General features: G+C 39.8%; 1 protein-coding gene across 1 annotated transcript in view; it reads left to right on the top strand.

Moving 5' to 3' along the window:
* Positions 1 to 14146, top strand: part of SSU72 (SSU72 homolog, RNA polymerase II CTD phosphatase) — a 30004-nt gene extending 15858 nt beyond the window's left edge. Inside the window, exons 3-5 of the mRNA XM_052793757.1 lie at positions 10463 to 10602; positions 12400 to 12518; positions 13550 to 14146. Of these exons, the coding sequence (XP_052649717.1) occupies positions 10463 to 10602; positions 12400 to 12518; positions 13550 to 13651 (361 nt within the window). The 3' untranslated portion in view covers positions 13652 to 14146. The remainder of the gene's footprint in view (positions 1 to 10462; positions 10603 to 12399; positions 12519 to 13549) is intronic.
* The last annotated feature ends 6029 nt before the right edge of the window (positions 14147 to 20175 follow it).

The raw sequence follows: 20175 nt of genomic DNA on the forward strand, positions 1-20175 counted from the left end.
GGACTGAAGGTATATTTCCACACAAAGCTTGCAAAGATACGTTACCCCTTCTTGTTCTTTGCTTTTGTATTTTTAACTAAAGATAAGGAATTTTTTGCCAGAGCATTTCATCTTGCAGCATTTTCTACTTAAAATTCCTATATGAAGTATTAGTGTCATGTCTGCCACCTTTTAAAATGGTAGAGCTTTTAGGTATAAATCACATTTATTTCCATTTAGGCAAAGTTAGCATTCTCTTGCTGCCAGCATTGCTTCTTACTAAGCTCCAAGTTAAGCAGCTCCGTCTAATTGAGTCTTGTGGAATCATAGCTTCTACCTTTACTAAAGCATCTAGAAACTTGCAGCAAAACCAACAGTTTTAGAAGATAGTTCTGAAAAATGCAATTGTGAAGAAAGAAATTTCATTTAATTTACTGGGAAGAAATAAATCTTCATAGTTTTAGCAATTAATTTTAATGCTTTTGACTCTAGAGTGATCAAGTTATGTTCCTGTAAGACAAACCTTAACTCTTTTTGGTATGGAAGAGCAAGTGAAAGTTTGATCCTTCATCATTTTTGTTTAATGACTCTGATCTTAAAAATTTCTCAATACTGCCAAAGATACAAATTGTAGAAATTGAATGAACTGTGTCAAATTTTTCTGACCATCTACATCTGAGATGGCTTATATGTCACCCGCTTCCATGAAGCGTTTTGAAAACTCACTTCTGTGTGGCTTGCCCCATGGCCACATACTATGGCATAAAACATCTTTCAGCGACTTAGAGGAGCGTTTTGAAAACTTCTAACAGACAGAAATGAAAGATTGTTTGGAAACTTTGGATGCATTTGGAAATGTGATCAATAACTCACATCTTGATGGAAGGAAGATCAGAAAAATGTGAAAGGTAAGACAAATCTGAGTAAGATGGCCATTTTACCATTTTACCCTGGTCATATTCATTGTACTCTTAAGAGTAGACAGGAGTGTGTGCACGCATGTGCTTCAAGCATTGGCAGAATTATTTGGATCACATTGTTTTGTGAAGGATAGCATATATCCTTCTGTGTGTTTCAAATATAATTGTTCTGGCACTTGGGGATCCAGGTGCCAGATTTACTCAACTAGAGTAAATATAGCAAGGTTTCAGCAATGGACCAACATACAAAGAAGTATTTAGCAGCGCAGTTTAGAAGTCTAGCATGGGAATGGCAGAAGAGGCGTGTGCCAGTTTCTTACTTCCCATCTTGGTAGAAACAAGTTGGCTGACACAACTGTATTTATGAAATCCCACTCAGTATAGAGAATAGTTGCTGGCATGGAATTCTTGTTGGGAGATCTTGTTCATGTATGCTGCTAGTGTACATGCAAGAAGTGTCTGAAGGGCTTCATATCCCAGATAGAGCTCAATCAGCCACAAGAAATTCATATACCTGAAAGCTCTTTTCAAAAAAATTCCACAGTAATCTGAGAGAAAGTCAGCAAAAGAGGGAATCTAATATAAATAGAAATACGCATTTAGATGCCTACCTTTCCCAAATGTGATGCTGCTACTTTATGGTATGCTGTTTTTTGACTGATTTGATACAAGGTAGTGAAAGTAGTGTTACAATCTGAAGTAGTGTTAATTACTGAAGTCTGTCTTTGGGGGGTGTGAAAGAAATTCAGACTATCTTGCTGCCGTATACCTCTGATTGGCATAGCATAGATACGTTTAAGGAAAAAACCCAAAGTGATTAAAGTACTATATTTTCAGAAGATAGTGAATTGGGGTGGGCGTGAGGGGGAGAAGGTGTTCTAGCTTTGTTTCTGCCCGGTGTCAGAAATGGCAGTCTTCAGGATCTTTAGAATTTAATGCAAGAATAGAGACAGATTAATGACCAGTGTGAGAAGGGCTTACTGTGAGAAGTGTTTACCCAAGGCACACAAGTTGTGTGTACGTAAGCTTTGTAAAATTGGTTGTTAATCAGACTGTGGGTTAACCACCACATCCTTCTGTTCTTCAGTATCCTGTTTGTAGTGTTGCACTAAGGAATGTTTGCCGCAGACCTCATCCAGCATGATTCTTGCTCTGCATGCAAGTGGTCCTGCTGACTTTATGAATGTGTTCTCAGGTTTCCCAAATGTGTTAAATGAAATGGCTTAATTGATTTAAGTTTTGTAATACTTGCATTTTGCTTTATCTGAGTTACCCTATCCAGCTGTAACTATTTAGTTGAAAATTGCCTTTGAGTTTTACAGTACAAAGCAATGACAAAAAATGGAAACCAATTTGAAAATAGTTGTTGCTGACCCTGTTTCTCTGAGACATTAAATGGAATGACTAATGCTTTTCTCACAGACCTCTCCTCACAGCTGCCTGAAAGTACTTCCCCCCGCCCAATCCTACGACATTTGCTGCTCATCTTCTGAAATCTGGCACTTGTTTCTAAACCTGAGAAGAGCATCCAAAAGTAATGTGTGATACTTACGAATCCTCTTACGATTTCCTCTTGCTTGCCTACTGGTCCTGATGATGATTTCTGTATTCCTTTGTTACATGTCCGTGTCACGTACTGGACTTAGGAGTAGTTTGAGCTGTGTTGCCAAGTGCCCAAGACACTGTAGATTCCAGCAATCAAAATCAAACTCCTCTTGAAGTACACATGTGGATGAAGTGCATAGTCAGCTGTTTGATGGCATAGTCAAACATGCCACATCTGTGAAGTTATCTTGTGTTCTGTCTCTGGTATCCTTGTCTTTCTGGTAGTCCCTTCAGTATGTCTGTGAGATCCCTTCTCCAGCTCTTTGGCAGTGGACTTTGCCATTGTGCCTGTTCTTTTCCCCTTTGACAGCTTGTATCTGTCCAGTTTCATCATCAAATATGGTTTCAGCCGTTCAGCACTGACAAGTCATTGTCTGGCACTTGAGTTCTAGGCTAAACTAAAGATTCTTCCTTCTTTCAGTGATGTGTGGGTATGTAGCCCTCAGCCAGACTTGAGGAAATGAGCATGGCTACCTTGTTATATTTGGACCAACTACTGTGTGTGTCCTCAGTTGGATTTTATCTGTGCAGCTTGTAGCGTAGAAATGCTATGTAGTTGTCCTTAGCGATGAAAAATAAGTGACACTTCAGTTCTTTGCAAGTCATTAATGCTGGCACAAATGTTATCAGAAATGTTATTTAACCCAAATTAGTATTTTTGTGATATTTTGGGGATGGCATATTCTCAGTGTTAAGACTATAAGTTACACAGTGCCACAAAAGACTTGTGAACAAACTCTGGTTTGTACTACAACCACACAATTTCAATTCCAAATGAAAGGCAGTTTGTGCTCTGGATGTGGAATGTAGGCCGTTCTTGCAGTTGTAATCACAGTTGCTTGGAAAGTAGAATTCGTAGTGCTGATGCCCGTTTTTAGTCTTTTATTCCCTGTAAAAGGAACTGATTCTGAAGGTGCAAGAAGGTTGGGCAGTCTCGCCCCCCCACACACTTCCTTTAAGGAAATGTCTAGTTCGTAGGCATTTTGCCAAGCAGCATTTAACACAACGTATCTTCTTTTTATAATGCAGATACTAATAAATAAAATAAGATGATACTGAAAAGAGACCTGCAAATGCCATTCATACTAGTGTGAGAAGTACTCTGCTGCTGTTTTTTCACAAAGAAGAATTGCAGTATTTGAGTATGACGACAGCTGCACTAAAATGAATAATCAGCATGTCAGATTTGTTTGAAGATGTAGAAGCTTTGGGTGCCAGCCATTACTTCAAAGATGTGTTTTTCCCTAAAAAGTGTGTATACATTTTAGCAAATGTAGTTTGCCCAATTATGTTTAATAAATTGGTCTCTAGTATCTTTTAGATGACTATGTAATTAATTTATGTACCCCAAAACTTTCAGCTCAAATCACTTGTAAGTTTCATTTTCAGTTTCACCTGGGAGTTAAACTTAATGAATACTTTGATCAGTAAGAGATCATTTTTCTTTCATCATACAGGATTTTAACTTTAAATAGGTCAATATATTGGTATATAAATTGTATAAGGCAACACTTAATCTGAGTTTAGTCATCTGCAGACTAGTTGTCTTGATGGGACCTGGCTGGATGCCTTTATGCCAAGAGGAGAGGAAGGGGTATTTTTGATGATGTCTTTTTTCATGGAGGGTGGAAGAATTAAAACAGAGTAGCTAGGCTACCGATATGCCCGATTCTTTTTCACTGACTATCAAGGAAGACTTTCTTCCTTGATGACCTTAGATGTAGATGTTTACATACAACCTTCTAAACCTCCATGGTTGAATTCATCTAAATTTCTTCTTAAGGTATGAAAAATACTTCTGAAGGTAAATTGTCTAGGTGCAATGATTACCACCACTAAAATGCAGCTCTATAAGCAACAGTGGTAAGAAATGAAAACAAAGAAGCCTTTGTCTTAAAATGCAGCATCATGTGCTGAAACATGAAGGAGTAGGCATGAAACTTAGTTTTCTTGCTTGTATTTCTTACAAGGTGCTTGGTATCCAGATGGTGTTTTAGAAGTTCTGAAATACACATTCCTTTATAAACATGCAACTTAGATGGCCTGAGGCGGTGGTCATTCCTGTCTATCCATTCCTGAATATCAAGCTCGGAGGTTGAACTACTGTTGAAATCTCCTTGCTTAATTAATAGGGCATTCCGATTGCAATTGGATGCTGAGCTCTGCAAAACAATAATTTAGTGGGAAACAGAACTCATCTGGCTGTGTCTGACTCTGATTTTAGTCCTGTTTTCCTGAATTTCTCATTCAGAATTTTGCAGTCTTGTTGTATCTCTGAGATGGTAGGTGGATGCCCCATCATCCTAGTTACTGGGAAAAAAACCTTACCATTAACTAGATTTATTCCCAATGAAGTTAATAGCTATTCTTGATTCCTACTGCTCTGGGAAGAGAAGCAGTGATCTTGTACGCTGACAGATTCGAATGTGTCTACTGTTGTACAGTGTACCTCTCAACCTTTAACTGTCTGATCTTGGGATTTATCAAAGCCTTCTGTTTTTTCTTTGCTAATATGTTGCTTTTTGTCAACCTCAAGTACAGGTTCTCTAAACATAATCCATAATAATTTCTCTGCAGACTAGTTGTTTTCTGTACCCTGTATCTTGCCATATGCTTTGTGCCCTAACAAGAGTATCTGTTTTTATTTAATGCAAATAAAACTTGGTTTTCTTACGTAATTTTCTATAAGCTTGTTTGGTGATAAAAATGCTCAAGTTACAGCCAGTACATTATTGTAATCTTGTCTTCTGTTTCTGAGCTTGCTTGCTTCTTGCTGTCCTCTTGTGCTTCTACTTGAGAAGTGTATTCAACATTAAACCTTGAGGTCTGGAAGTGATGGAAGGTCTAAGGCTGGGTTGGGTGTGACACATAGATAGCACTTCATATTGGGGGGTGAGGGGGGGCAGAATTCTTGTTAATGGGAAGTCAAATCTGATGCATTTGGCTATTATTTTAATGCAGATTATTTAGTACTCTTTCAGGTGCTGGCAGTCCACTTTAATATTGATATATTGGGGGAATTGGTCTCAATATGTAGTTCTTTAGGGAATATGCAATATTTTATCCAGGAGCTATTTAAAAAAAAAAAAAAAAAAAGTACTGTCTATCCCTGCAGAGAAACTCCATGTCACTTTCCTACTAGATTCTGCTGTTTGATGTGAAGAAGAGAATGCCTAGACTCCCTTTAATTCTTCATAGACAGATTTACAAGTTGTTCTAAAGACCATCTTTAGCTTCCTAAAAAGTGGGCTTCTGAAATAGAACTTGGAATAACTGCTGTTCACAAGTGTGGCTAAACAGAGGAATAAGTATATTGTTAACAGGCATAGATGGGGAGATAGTGCTACATTTTGAGTCAATAAAAAAAAATTAATTACACCATGAGTGATTTTTATATAAGTGTATGAGCATATTCAGTACAACTTTAACAGTTACAAAAATACAGACCAGACCCTGGAAAACCTAATTAGGAGAGAGTGTAAATATGCAAGAGCATGTGCTTGAGTGTTTTGTTTTGTTTTTCTGTTAATTTTCATAATACCTGAATGGAGTAATGTGTAGCATCTGTAGGAGAAATTTTTATTGTCGTCATGAGTCGTCCATAAGTGCCTATCACTTCTTTTTAACGTGTTTTACCCAGCTGACGTCTGACAGATGTAATCATCATACAGTGTTAAGGGGCTGACTGATGTTGAAAAAGCTACATGCATTTTTTTTTTCCCCCTAGATTTTTTTTTTCTTAATGAATTTCCAACAATAGTTTTCACAAAATTATAGCCAGAAATATCTTTCAGGTTTGTAAGGATCCAATTTCCTAACAAAAACAGCAATCTACATTTTACTGAATTTCATAGTCTGGTAACCACCAAGTTTTTGTCACTCTATTCAGCTACACAAGAAACACTATCAGCAAAACAGGACATTGGACACTTGTGAGGGCAATGCAATTGTTATGGTTACCTTTCAACATGGGAGTGGTGTATCTGGACATTGAAAAACAGTATTCTGGGATAGGGAAAATTTTTATTTTTTTTATTTTAGCCTCATTGTAGGTTTTATGACATACATTGCCAGTTTGGGGAGGTGAGAGCAAGGAATTACTCTAATCATAAGCAATGTGTGAAGATAATTATGAGAATACATTGAACAAGAGAACACTTCTGCTTCTCAGGATTATCTGCGTTATTCTGTGGATGTTCTCCCATATGCCACTTTCACAAGAGTGCCTGTTCACAGTTTCTACCGAGACTTACTCATATTTTGCAAAGTGGACCTATTAAACAGTTACTTCAGTGCAGCAGTGGAAGATGGGTAAAACCAGCAGACAGACTTTCAGTTCTGTAAAACCTCTTCTGGGTATTACTAGTGTTTAGGGAGAATAGTTTATACAGTATCTTTGATTGAAATTGCTTTCAGTAGAGACTTTTGGAGAGGACTTGGCAAACTCAAAACATTTTGGTATTTTAGAACTTGTAAACTACCTGGGAGGGGGGGAAAGGCATTTAGAGAGGATATTGTGGATCATTGGTGTTTTCTTTGGTGGTGTTGCACTGAACAACTTCCTGTGTCCATGCTTTTGCCACATAATATTGGCAAGAGGGTTTGAAGTGCCCAGTTCAAAGCAAACGCTTGCATGAAAGGACATCTGCAAAAACAAACACCGAACGTGAGAGAGAAGAGAGAGAATGCATCAGTATTTCTTGCTGATGTTCAGGCAGTTGGTAGAATCTGCTTGTTCTTGCTTTGTCAATGATCTAGGTTTCCGAACAAAACCAGACTGACCGCTGTGTAGTCTGTTAAGTACAGCCACTGCTGCCTATGCTGTGCTGAAGAAGGGGGGGAAGAGACTGTACTGTCTTGGCTATATACATCTTTCAGTTACTGCTCATAGCTAGAAGTATTCTCCGGGTCCTGTCAGTGAACAAGTTACTGATAAACTGATTAGAGGGGTAAAGAATGGTTAGCGATGTGTATTGGGCAAAGACCTATCAAATGGATGGTAAAAGGCATTTCTGGTGTCTATGATGGGAATTTTAAATTTAGGTAGCAGAAGCTGTGAAAGCTTTAGGGGTTTAATCTAAACACACACACATAACTATTTTTTGAAAATACATGTGTATCTTCAGTTCATTGTTATGGAATGTCCTTAAGTAAATGGAGAGAATGCACAGTCAGTAACAATAGAAACAGCTGGGTATAGCTGTCTCCATAAGAATGAGCAACAATGCTGTGTCTATTGGAAAAACTCAACTTGTATTGCAACATCTCCTTTTTATATCAAGTCTTTCCATTACTGAGCTGTCATGCATAAATTTCATTATATTGTGGATCTGTTTAGCATAGTTACTCCAATAAAGGTGATATCTGAATTGGACTCGCTGTAAAAATGTGATGGATTTACTGTACCGATAGTTTGCAGTAGGTGAAGGCCTCTTAGATAAATGTATGCATGTTTTGTTGACTTTCTGAGCATGGTAGTGTTAAGAAGGCTGCTATGGCCAGACAACATAACAGCACTGAAAGTCAGGTGAAAATTCTGTGAGTACCTTCTGAAGAAGTGACTGCTGGAAAGAAAGAGCAGAGATGCATAGGATAGGGAGCATGGAGTCGAAATCTGTTGGAAGGAGAGCCAAGTCTGACTTAAATGATTCAACATCTGGCAGTATAGTGGAAACCATTAGTAAGTTGTAATATCTTTGCGTTCACCTAAGCTCATGAAGAGAGAGAAGCTGGGTTATGCTTATGCATTGAAAACAATCATGCAGATCACATCCCCCTGCTTGCTGAAAGGATGGTATGCTGTTTTTTTCCAGGTGAAAAAGATTTCAGACGACCAAATATGAAAGCGTCATGAATCTTAACTGCTTGTTTCAGCCTCCTTTTATAGGCAGATGGGCTGTTGGAAAAAAAATAGTTGTAAGTTGGCAGCAGAAAGCTTGACTCCATAAAGCAGAAAGCTTGACTGTGTGGGTTTTTTGCATATGCATAATTCTGTCTCCAAGCTCAGTCAGGAAAGCTAGGGGACAGATGCCAGCAACATTTTATCCTAGAAAGGGGGGAGGGAAAGAACCCAAAAAAGTGTGTGGGATGTTGTGGATTTTTTTTTTTCCTTGAACTGCATGATGTAGAAATGAGGACTATAGAGCCCAGAAAGGGCTCACCTTCAAACTGAACAAAGCAATGCAACCAGATGTTTACAAGTATTTTGAAAATGGCTGTTGCAGTCATTTTCGTGCTCTGCAAATAACCAGAGGTCTCAAATGGCTACATTGAAGTGGATTTTTTTCCAAGCATGACAAACCCAAGGAGACTTTACAGGGGTGCTGTGAGGAAGCAGTGGGTGCTGGTGTACAAGAGCTGCTTGTGAGATAGCTTTGGGCTATAAAGGACAGTTCTTTTAATTACATAGGGAGAAATCTGTTGGGAAGGAAGAGTGGTAAAAGGCTTGGGGGTGACCTGAAGAAATGCAGTAGAAGTCAGTTGGCTGAGAGAGAATTGACAACATATATTTGTGATAACCAACATATTATTCAGTTTGTGATTCAAAATTGAAATTTTCTTTAGTCAAGTAGTTAAAGTGCAATGATGCAGACGTGTAAGAGAACTGAACATTTTTTCCATATAAAGTAGACTCTTACAGGTAGAAAGATGGGTTTAATTTTTAATACAGCTTAAACACTTGAAAGACTTAAAAGCTTTGGAGGCCATTTGCTTGAAAACTGTGTTCAAGAACACTTTGAAGCATGTAGATTAGCAGGTGCAGATCTGGCTACCTAGGGCAGTAGAACTTGAGATACCAGAGGGCAGCTGCAAAAAGGTAGACAGAAAGTTCTTGGTCTTTTGTGGAACTGTTCTCCGAAAAGAATTAAGGTCCCTGCTAGGTATGTGTATGACCTTTTCAACAAGGAAATAAGCCAAGATGACCTCTTACAGACTTGTTACTAATGATGGAAATTTTTTTTTCTCAGAATCCTTCTGTTATCTCAAGAAATTATAGACTGTTATCCTTACTGCTATTTTGATTTAAAAATATATACTTAGATGGCTAAAAGTACTGCTGCTTCAAAGCAAGGAAGAGGTGCTTCAGTTTCCAGGCTTTCTTACTTCAAACCTTTCCTGGTATTCCTAATTTACCCATAGGTAAAGAGGGAGTTTGGTTGTAGTCAAGTGAGCAGATTTATGTGACAGTCAATCCTGGTGCGCTCCTAATGAAACTGCATGTCCCAGAAGGCTGAGAAGACAGTGGGATTAGTGAATCCTGTCTGAAAGGGGGATACAGGATGTAAATTTGAGCCTCAAGGTTATGCTACCAGCATAAATATAGCTACCAAGCAGCATGACAGATTCCTTTCACACAGTGACTGAAGTTCTGACAGGCATAAAGTCAGCGGTGTTCTTCATTCCCATTTATGTATCTTGGGATATTTTTAAGGGATTATGCTTCCGTGATTTATTTCACTTTCTTTGGAAGTTCAGTTGCATAAACCTGAGGCCTGCGTAGGACTTCGTGCAGATGTGCAGTTGACACTAGAAACGCCACATAATTGACTTTCAAGATAGAGGCCCCTGGAGTGAGGGGCAGTGACTTAAGTGAATGTAGGACATTCTGCTCACGCAAACAGCTAAGTCTGTGTGTTCCAAGCATTATAGATATAAAAATAGTTGTCCAGGAAAAGTTGTCCTTCTGAGGAACTCAGCTTTTATGAGGGCCTTTTAAAGCTGTCTCTGCCGTTGTACTAATGACAGTGGCAGGTCTCTGAAAATCAGAAGCTGCATGAATTACCCTGATGGGGATCATGCTGCCACCTTAGGAATCTATTTAGTGGTCACCGATCTTTATATTTGCAAACAGAAAGAATTTAATTTTAAAGATACAATTATAATTTAACGTGTACTGGTCATTTTCTCAAAAACATGACTTTTCTTAAAGTAAAGGTACTTAACTCAAGCAACTTCAGATACACACAGAATGGGATTTTACACATGTTGGACAGAAATAAGAGAATCAAGCCAAGACCAGAAAGATTCCAGAACTGCAAAGATGTTTTTGATTTGATCCTAACGTGTGAAGAAAGAGTCTATGATCAAGTAGTAGAAGGTAAGGAACTCGAACTGATAAACCAAGTTAACTTTGAGTGCTTTTTTTCCCCTCCTCCCTGAAGTCTTTCACAAATCTGGAAACACATCTGTCTCCTCTGACTGCTGCTGCTGGAACACCAGCACAGACAAGAGCTTGCAGTCTGTTGATGTAGCCTTTATGTATCAGAGAAGTGATGGCTGAATACTTATTTCTAAAAGGTGCTGGTGTTGGCAGCTACACAGAATGTGTATGTATAGCAATTTTAATGGCTGACATAAGGAAATAGCAAGCATGGATCTAGAAAACTAGCAAGTTGTACACGATGAGCATTTTTTCACCCTGGGTTGGTGGAGACACAAAGTCTAAGCTGCCTTCCTTATGCAACTTCCCTTCCCTTCTCTGCGGAAGACTTCCTGTGACCTACCAAGCAGTTTATCCACAATAAATACCTTCTGTACAGGTGGAGAAACTGTTCTTGAGTGTGGTTAACACTCTGCAAACATGCTGTGGCTTTGCCCTTAAATGAGTCAAAGTGAGATATGCCAGAAGAATCTCAGTTGGGGATTGGGTTCTGCATGAACACAATGCAGCAAGCTTGATGTGAACTCACTGAAAGTTACGGGCTTTCAGCAGTGACTCAGCTCCTGGGCTGAGAACCCTCTCTCTGGAAATGCCGGATACAGGCTTATGTGAGGTTTAAGGTGTTTCCTTCACGTTGAAAGACCAGCCAACTGAATTAGTATCATACACATAATTTAAGAGGCTGTTGCCTTGCCTTTTCAGTCCTCAGTGGTCATGCACAAGCATACAGAGCACAACACATTTGGGCTTTTGCAAGCTGAGCAATTAGTGTTCTGAATGTTTAAGTGAAGTGTTTGAAATGTATTGGTAAGTTCTGAGAGCATCTGCCCTGGTACTTGAATGGATCTTTAGCAAGTTCAGCATGTCTCACATGGAAAGCAGCTTTCACCTTAATGTTTTAGGTGAGTATCCTGAGGAAGGGAGGTGAAGAGCAGCCACTTGCTAATTTTCTAGTTGTGCATCTCTCTTAACTTCATGGTAATGCCCTTTATAATTGACCAATGAAAGGAAGAAGACTTGAGTGCTACCAAATGGCTCTAGATGTGAAAGCTGAAATTTTAAAATGGAGGCCTCAACAGGTTTGCCAAAATGAAGTTGCTGAATGGGGTTAGGAGAGAACAACTTGTAGCTTAAAAACTGTGTCTGTAATAGGAAGGTTACGGGAGAGAGGCATAACAATAATACATGGGTGGATTAGTAGGAAAAGGATGTTTTGTTTTTCCCCCTTCACCTCTTGTTAACAAGTGGAACACATTAAAGCTAGGATTTTCTAATGTGACTATCAGTGCTTAACTTGTAGGAGTTCACCTTGCAGTTTAATTTTCAGAGTGTCGGATGTACAGTGGTTGTTTTTTTTTTTAAAAAACCAGGCAGTTAAAACTCTGCAGGTGAGGAAGCCCAAAATCATTCTTGACTTTTGAGAATCTTGATCTTGGTCTTTAAAGACTGTCAGAGTGAGGTGAGCAGTAACTTTTCTTGACCGGGGCAAGTAAACTGTCACGACCCTTCCACAAAACAGAATTCTTTTGTTTCCAAAATCCATCTCTTATTTTAAAAACAAGAGGGACTATTGTTTAAGATGATATTAAATAAACAATTTTCTAAAAACAAGTTTGGGGAAGGCAGAGGTGGACAATGTCTATGTATATTTAAAAATCTTACGAATACTCTGTGTAAAATACGATACCATTCCACCCAAAGTTTTGCTGTTTCGTGTGTTTTGTTTTCAAATAGATTTAAATTCCAGAGAGCAGGAGACATGTCAGCCAGTACATGTGATCAATGTGGACATTCAGGATAACCATGAGGAGGCAACCCTGGGTGCTTTCCTTATCTGTGAGCTCTGCCAGTGTGTAAGTAGAGAGGGCTCGTTGCCTGTGGGTACCTTGGACCCAGCTGACTGCACAGGGGTTGGGGTTTGCTTAGTACTCCTTAAAGGTGCTGCATATTGCACGCCTTAAGTACAGTCTGTGTCAAGAGATGTAAGTTTCCAAATTCTTGTGGTTGTTTTTGGAGCTGTTGTGCAACCATGGTTTCTGAAGTGGAATCTGTGCATTCAAACCCAATGCATTCATAGCTTACGTGGAAAGCAGTATTGCAAAGCACTGTGCATAACCATTACACATGTTGAGCCCATATTCAAAACACTGTTTATGGCAAAAAACGTCCATTTTGAAAGCAGTTGTAATACGTGGGATTTAGACATCAGAGTTGCATTCCGAATCACGATATACTTGGAAAACATCCTATGTAGGTGTATTTCATAGTACCACCCTGTTGTGTGTATGATGTGGAAGAAAAAAATGGTGCTTTCTGTCATCCATATTCAGGGGCCCTAGCTCTTGAAGTACGACTGAAATAAGCTGCACTCAAAACAGTCGATGTAACTGTGAAGAGAACAGAGAAAGGATCTGTGTCCTTTTACAGCGTGCAAGTTGATGAGTTCACCTATTCCAGTGTGGCAACAGGCTTTTTTTTTTTTCACTCCAGCCTGAGTGATCTATTCTGGTCTTAAACCTTTCCAGATTCAAAAAGCCTAAGAGAGTTCAAGGACTTGAAATTTTAGCCATCTGTTCAGTGTGCTTGTAGCTATTCTGAAGCTTCCATTTGTTACCTAGTGAGGAGGAATGTTGCCTACTCAACAAAGTATTAGTTAAGTGCCAGTTCAGTGGGTTGGAGAAGGAAGGATATGCAGATAAACATGATGCAGAATATATGTACATTTGGGAATGCTGGGAATCTCAGTAAAGCACCCAGTACTGCACTATTTGGTACAGCCTGCTGGTTTAGATTTCACAGGAAGCCAAAAGCATTGAATTATTACAGTTTTCTAAACTATATCATATCCTTGGAGTCCAGTTGCTTAGTATTTTTTCTCTTCTAGATACAGCACACAGAAGACATGGAAAATGAAATAGATGAGCTGTTACAGGAATTTGAAGAGAAAAGTGGAAGGACTTTTCTTCATACTGTCTGCTTTTATTAAAGCACATCTGTCTCTTAGGCCTTAATACAGATGAGGGAAGCATGTGTTTAAAGTTCTGATTATACTGTATTTTCCTGGAAAATGAATATTGAAATTTTTTTGTTTCAGAACTCCTTTTCAGTGTCTTTTTGTTTTGTTTCAGGTATTCTGTCACAGGTAGGCAGAGATACTGGCTGGGGTTGTACATATGAGATGATTAAAAGTATACACAAAGGCCACCTATTTAAAAAAGAAAATCAAGTTTTTCTTTAAATCCTACTTTAATTATTACAAGTAGGTTTTTAATTATAAAGAGAATGTTTCTTGAATATAAGTTTATAATGTATTTTTCCAGCTTACAAATTTATTTTATTTCAGTTGTGCTTTTTTTTTTTTATTTTAATGTGACAGAATGGCTGAACTATGTGAGGATATGAATGGAACAATGAAAAACGAGTATCTGTATATTATTAGATATAAAGTTGGAAGCATCCAATAAAAATGAAAAACCTGCAAGTGTTTCTGTTTTCAAAATGGAAGCTAAGGAAGTGTGACTGTTCTCTGTGAGGTAAACCACAAAGTATCTGAAGCAGCACGAGAATGCTCATTCATCCAAAGTGTCTTGGAGAGGGTAGTGACAGCAAGAAGATCTTGGTAGGAATCAAAAGACCCGAACGGTGTCCCTTGTTCGGAGAGGCTGTGTATTTGGGCAGCTTATAATGATTTCTGATCCTGTGTTGAGCTAAAGTGAACTGCTTTCCCTGCATGAATTAGGGCACTACCACGAAATCTTTTGGGATCTTAATTGCTTTTGAATTATCGTGTGTGAGATTAATAAGACTGTGAGGCTGTAACTGTAGCAGTGAGGGCCAATTGTATATATGTATTCTGTAAGAAAGATGGGGAGAAATGGCAAACTCCGCTGTCAACAGAAATAGTTTAAAGCATTCTTTTTAACTGAAGTATCTCTTGAATAGCATTTTCCTCCCATACAGCAATAATAAACGTGTTTGTCATGGCTCAAAATCCGGAAACAGAGTACGTGTATACAAACAGAGCAAAAGCTCAGACTTCTGTTTGAACAAACTGATAAAAGTGAAAACAAACCAAATTATTAGAAGTTCAAAATGTGAATGGTAAAGTGTTGCTGCTTACAGGCAAGAGAAGATTGTGAAAGTTGTTCTGTTAAAGGAACCTGTAAACGTGTTCGAGCAGATGAGGTCCGTGTGCTCTTTAATACTTGGGTATGTGAGGACAACTTTATAATCATCATGTTAAAAGTGCAGTAGCATGAAATGGGGTTTGAGCTCCTGGCTTCTTTCTCATTCTATCACTGCCGTCTGACAGCTCACATGGACTGCCTAGTTTTCCTTAACTTCACTCGTTTTGCACATGCAGGAAGTTAGTGCTAAGTACTTTCTCTCAATTTAGGGCAATGTTACCCATCAACGCAGACAACTTCAGCTGTGTATGTGGTAGGTCATATGGCAATGCTACTTAACCTCTTTCAGTGAACACACTCACATATATTAAAAGGTATCTGCTCCACACCTGAAAACTCCAAGTCTGTATCTGAAAATACTTCTTTGCAGTTGCAAATCTTGAAGTCTGTCGAGTCGGGTCCCCAAAGAAATCTTATACCTCTCTCTACTCCTGGGATCTGGGGGTTGACTGTGATTTCAACTGCCTTGTGGGAAAACGTAGACCTCTGCCAGCTCAATGTGTGTCCTGGACAGTGTCCAAATGGGTCATCGCATCATACTCGGGTCCCAGGAATCTTTAATATTTCTGAATTACCTGTGCTGTTTTTCTTGTCTGTTAAAAATACTTAAAGTGAAAATTTTGTGGAGAATGAATGAATAGATCAGAACAATTAGGGGATGGGGAGTTCAAGCAGCAGTTGTGATAAGGTTTGCAGAGTGTACGTTTTCTGATTAGCTTGTCCTGTCCCATTTTGATTCTGGAGATCTGTATTTGAAGGATTTCATTCAGCCTCCTCTTCTTCTGCTCATTTGTCTGTCTGATACCATCGCTTGTTACCATGGGGATATTTCCAGCCAAAGGAAGAAGATGATTCTGAACTGCTTTAGTTGATCTCTTTAAAAAGACATTTCAAGCAAGCACAGTAGTGAGTATTTTGAGCAGAGTTTTCCTTCCCTATACAGTATCAGTACTGAAGTCCACTCTGTGGTGAGGTGAAACTTGGAGAGCATTTGAAAGTGTTTTCTACTTTCAACTTAATTCATCCTAAACAGAGCTCTTTGTTGTTATTTTATTGAAAGGCAGTAAAAACACAAACAGGATGTTTTAACCCGTGTTTTGTGTATGTGGAGATTTACAGCAGTGTCCTTTTTATTACATAAAGATTATACTTTTCATGTGTGTAACTGGCAGAGAATTCTGGTTGCTGTAGTGGTAAGTATGGATTAATTAGTAGAACTTCAGTTCACTGCATCTCTTCAACTGAACTGAGAAGCCTTGGTCTAAAAATGTGATGTAGTATACAGGACATTACAGAATTGTTCTTTCCATCCTAAATGTTCTGTTCATAAGCAAAAGCAAAATGGGAGCTGGCCATTTGTGATTTGTTTATTTACCAACTTGCAGATGGATGGATGGATGGATGACTGACCTGGATGGACAGGCAAGTATTCTGAATGATCCACAGTCCAGTTCAAAGTGTTTCAAATTTCTGTGAGTAAAACTTGTTCTTCAGCTAAAGCTGTTCTTACTCTGACATATTACTTCTCATTTAACTTACAGGTTAGTGAAAAATGTATGCATTTATATAGTTACTTTGTCTCCATATGCTTCATTTGCACTGCAATCTACTATGAAGCTCAGTTTATACAGGAATTTTATGGGGTCCTAGTCTTGTTTGAGAGATACATATGTTTATACACACACAAGTATGTATGTAGGTATAAAATAAACTCTGGCTGAACACAAGGTCAAAGTTACTTTCTGTGTCCAAAAGAAATTTCAAGAGAAACTTTCGGTTTAAAGGAAATGGGAAAAATAATGTATTTTTCCTTTAAGAGTGGGGTGGCATATATATGATGATGGTGTGCTCTTCCCTGCCTTGTAGATACATTGATACTCCTGTTGATGAGCATCAGTGCTGAAAGATGGTCCATTTCTTTTTAAGTCCTGTAGTTGGCCTTCTTCCTGTTTAACGAAGGAAAGCAATGAAGGGTTAACGCCTTGTGAACACAGACTGCGAGTATTCGGAATGTGGCTGTGATGGGAGATTTCTGCTGTAAATGAGTTTTCAGCTATCTAGGCTGTTCTTCCAGTTTCCATAAGGCCAGCAGGGGTGGCTTTAAAATGCGGATTCCTCCCAGAGGTTTCCCCCCACCTTTCTAAATGTAGTGATCATGTTTTGTCAGCGTTTCTCTCACTTTTTTGACTTTCTATGAAAGGCCACATTGATTAAAGAACAGTTGAAGTGCGCTTATAAGATTTTGCTCTCTTGCTGCCGTGAAGTTGATGCTACTTCCTGCGTGGGCAGATCTTTGCCAAGAACTTCTTGAGGTTTCCATCGCTCGCGTATCAGCCCTCTGCAGATCCTATCCATAAGGCACAGAGCAGTAGAGCCCTGTTCAGTTCTAGTTTGCAGCCTGTTTTTCTTTCACACAAGTCGCTCTCGATTTTGTGTCTGTTTTCTGTGTTTCTTGTCTTGCTGAAGACCTTCATAACATCCACGAACATTCTTCTTTCTGTCAGAGTTGTCAGCACGTCTTCTAAATAGGTTTACATAAATAAAAGTTTGTGATTAAAGAGCAATGCCTTCTCTCCCCTCTGCACTGCTGGTGTCTCATCCCTGAAGTTCTCTGCTCGTTGCCTGCCTTCACTTGCCTATAAGGCTCACCGCACAAAGTAAGGCAGATAACGCAATGGGACTGCATATGGTGGAAAAGAGCATTCTTCCCTAGGTTTCCATATTGCTGGATCCGACTGTGCAAAGATCAATGATCCTAGCTCGATTTCCCCAATGCAGCAGCCTAATGAATTTGTTGCTAGGCAGATTATTCAGCTTCAACTTCTCTCTCTCATACATGTAGAAGCTTAGGAGAAAGTATCAATAAAGACAAACGCAAAATGCTTGTACCAGCACAGGAACTATGAAAAGAACGGGGGAATAAAAAACAGCCAGTGGAGTATAGGGAGGGTATAGGAGAGCTGAGTGGGTTCTTATGGCAGAGAAAAAATTTTAAAAGGAAAAAGGAGAGAAATGCTAGCCCTAGTTGTTGTTAGACTCTTCTATAAATTCTGACTTGTGTGTGCACCACAGAATGCTGGCTGAGGTCTGTGCTTCCTTCAAGAGGAAAGTAGAGGGAGTCAGTTCCTGTGAACGTGACTTGTGATAATATTCCTACCTGGGGCTGCATACTCACAGGGCAAAAAAAAAAAATCTGAGGTGGCTCCGATACAGGTACCTCTGGTCTTTTTTATCATCTTAGCCGGTATTGCTGGCATTTTAAAAGATATTTTATACAGAGGGAAGGGTATGTTCACTGTATGCCCTCGGGTGCTGAGAACTAGAGGTTGGGTGGCAGTGCCAGGTCATGCAGCAAGTTGGGTCAAAACAAAGGAAAAGGCGGTGGTCACTTGTCAGGGACTGGCCAAATGCTGCTGAGATCTTGTAATGCAGACCGTGGACTTGTCTGCGTGAGGATGGTGGTGACAGTACGACATGGGACTTGAAGCTGAACAGGAGCCACAGGTAGCGTGGATGCTTGTTTTCAGAAAGGAGCAGCTTACTTCTAGCAACATTAAAGCGATTAGGAACAAGTTTAACAAAACCATTGCGGTGGCAACCTGAAACTGTCTAATCATCTGTTAGCACCTACATTAAAAAGATAGTCTTTGCTCATACAAGTATAATGTCGCTTTGCTCAAATAGAGCCAGTCCCCGCTGCCTCTTTTCGTTAGATGGAAGTCACTAGAGAAACTCTTCTTGGCCTTGTTTCCCCTAGACATGCGGACAAAAGGCCAGAGTGGCTGAACACCACGTGTGGCCTCGGGTTGTTCTTGGGTCTCTAGCTAATCGGGCTGTGAGCAGCCAAGAGTTCAACGTGTGCTGGCACTGAATGGCACAGAAACGTTGCTGTTGGTTTGTTCCTGCAAGAGCAGGCGGTCTGTTTAGGTTTGCCCCGGTTTGTCTCCGGTCTGATCCCTGCCTTGGCTGTGCAGAACTCCTCTTTTCCATCCCGGATTGCTGTGAAGAGCTGCTGCTTGAAAAACTCTGAGTCTGTACCAAGGCTAGGGAGCAAATCTAGAAGTAGCAGGGTCAGGAGGATGGGACAAAACAAGCTTTACAGGGTCCAACCAAGTCTGGACATGTTGAAAATGGGCCAGCAAGAACAATGAGGAAACCTGTTTGACTGACACGCTGCAGTAAAGCAAGTGTGAGATGTTCCTGGCTGCAGAATGGCAGATGTCACTTGGTACTCCTGCCAACTGAAGGAGGCTGAAGTGGAGAGAGGAGAAGGAATTTCTGGTATAATTCCGTGCCACAGAAGATCATTGACTCAAATGTTCTGCGAGGCGACTGCATTTAATAAAGACTGTGATAATTTCATGGCTGCTATCCACATTTGCAGCCCTGTGAGCCTGTCACATGTAGTATAAATCCTGTACTCTGCGTAGTGCCAGTGGGTGCAAGAAAGGACCCTTGCGCTACCCTGTATGTTAGCACCATTTTGCGCAGGACTAGGCTGAAAATGGTCAGAACGGTGATGTTTAGAATCCCCATCAGCCAGGACTTTTGGTCCAAAAGGACGACAAGGGAAGACGGCTCCTCTGGAGCTGGGCTCAGAAATTCGCCTTATACCCGAGTCAATGACAAACCCTTTCCTCGGTGCCTCAAGGCCAGCTGAGAGCTGACCCAGCCTAGTTTGTGGGGATGGCTGGGAGATCAGAAACATTGGCTGATGGCCAGGCAAAACTTCAGTTGCACAAACGGAGACTTGTCTTCAGATTGTCTGTTCTCTCCTGTGATTTTATTTGGCCGTTACTTTAAAAACGCCAATGTTTTCTACAACTAGCAGAGTAACTAGCTGCATTAGCGCTGCATTACTTTTACCGAGGTCTGCATATAGATGGTAGAAACCATCTCCTAGCTCAGTAAGAAGTGAAAGCAGCTCAGGGCAGAGGGCTGTTGAGGAGGGAACGCTGATGGGTTGGGCAGGATTGCAGCGAGAAGCGCCTTCCCAGCCTTGCTGCTCTTTTGCATGAAGTGCCTGGCTTATCAAATGTTTCATGTGTGTGGTTTAATTTAAAAAAAAAAATCTGCAATGCAATCTGTGCTCTAATTTGAGGACACCATTTAGTGATTTTAATTGTGTGACAGTATTTTAGTATTTTCAATACCCAGTAGTAGGTTAATGACTGTTCCTTGAAGACTGGAGTTTATATAACACAAGTCATTACATAAGGAGGCTGATTGTGGCCTGAGGAAGAGAAGGAAAACAAATATGCAAGAATGCAAAACCCAGAACGAGCAAAGTCTACTTTGATGTCCCTGCGAAGCCTAAAAAATA

This window comes from Harpia harpyja, chromosome 7, assembly GCF_026419915.1.
Source record: "Harpia harpyja isolate bHarHar1 chromosome 7, bHarHar1 primary haplotype, whole genome shotgun sequence".
Taxonomy (NCBI): domain Eukaryota; kingdom Metazoa; phylum Chordata; class Aves; order Accipitriformes; family Accipitridae; genus Harpia; species Harpia harpyja.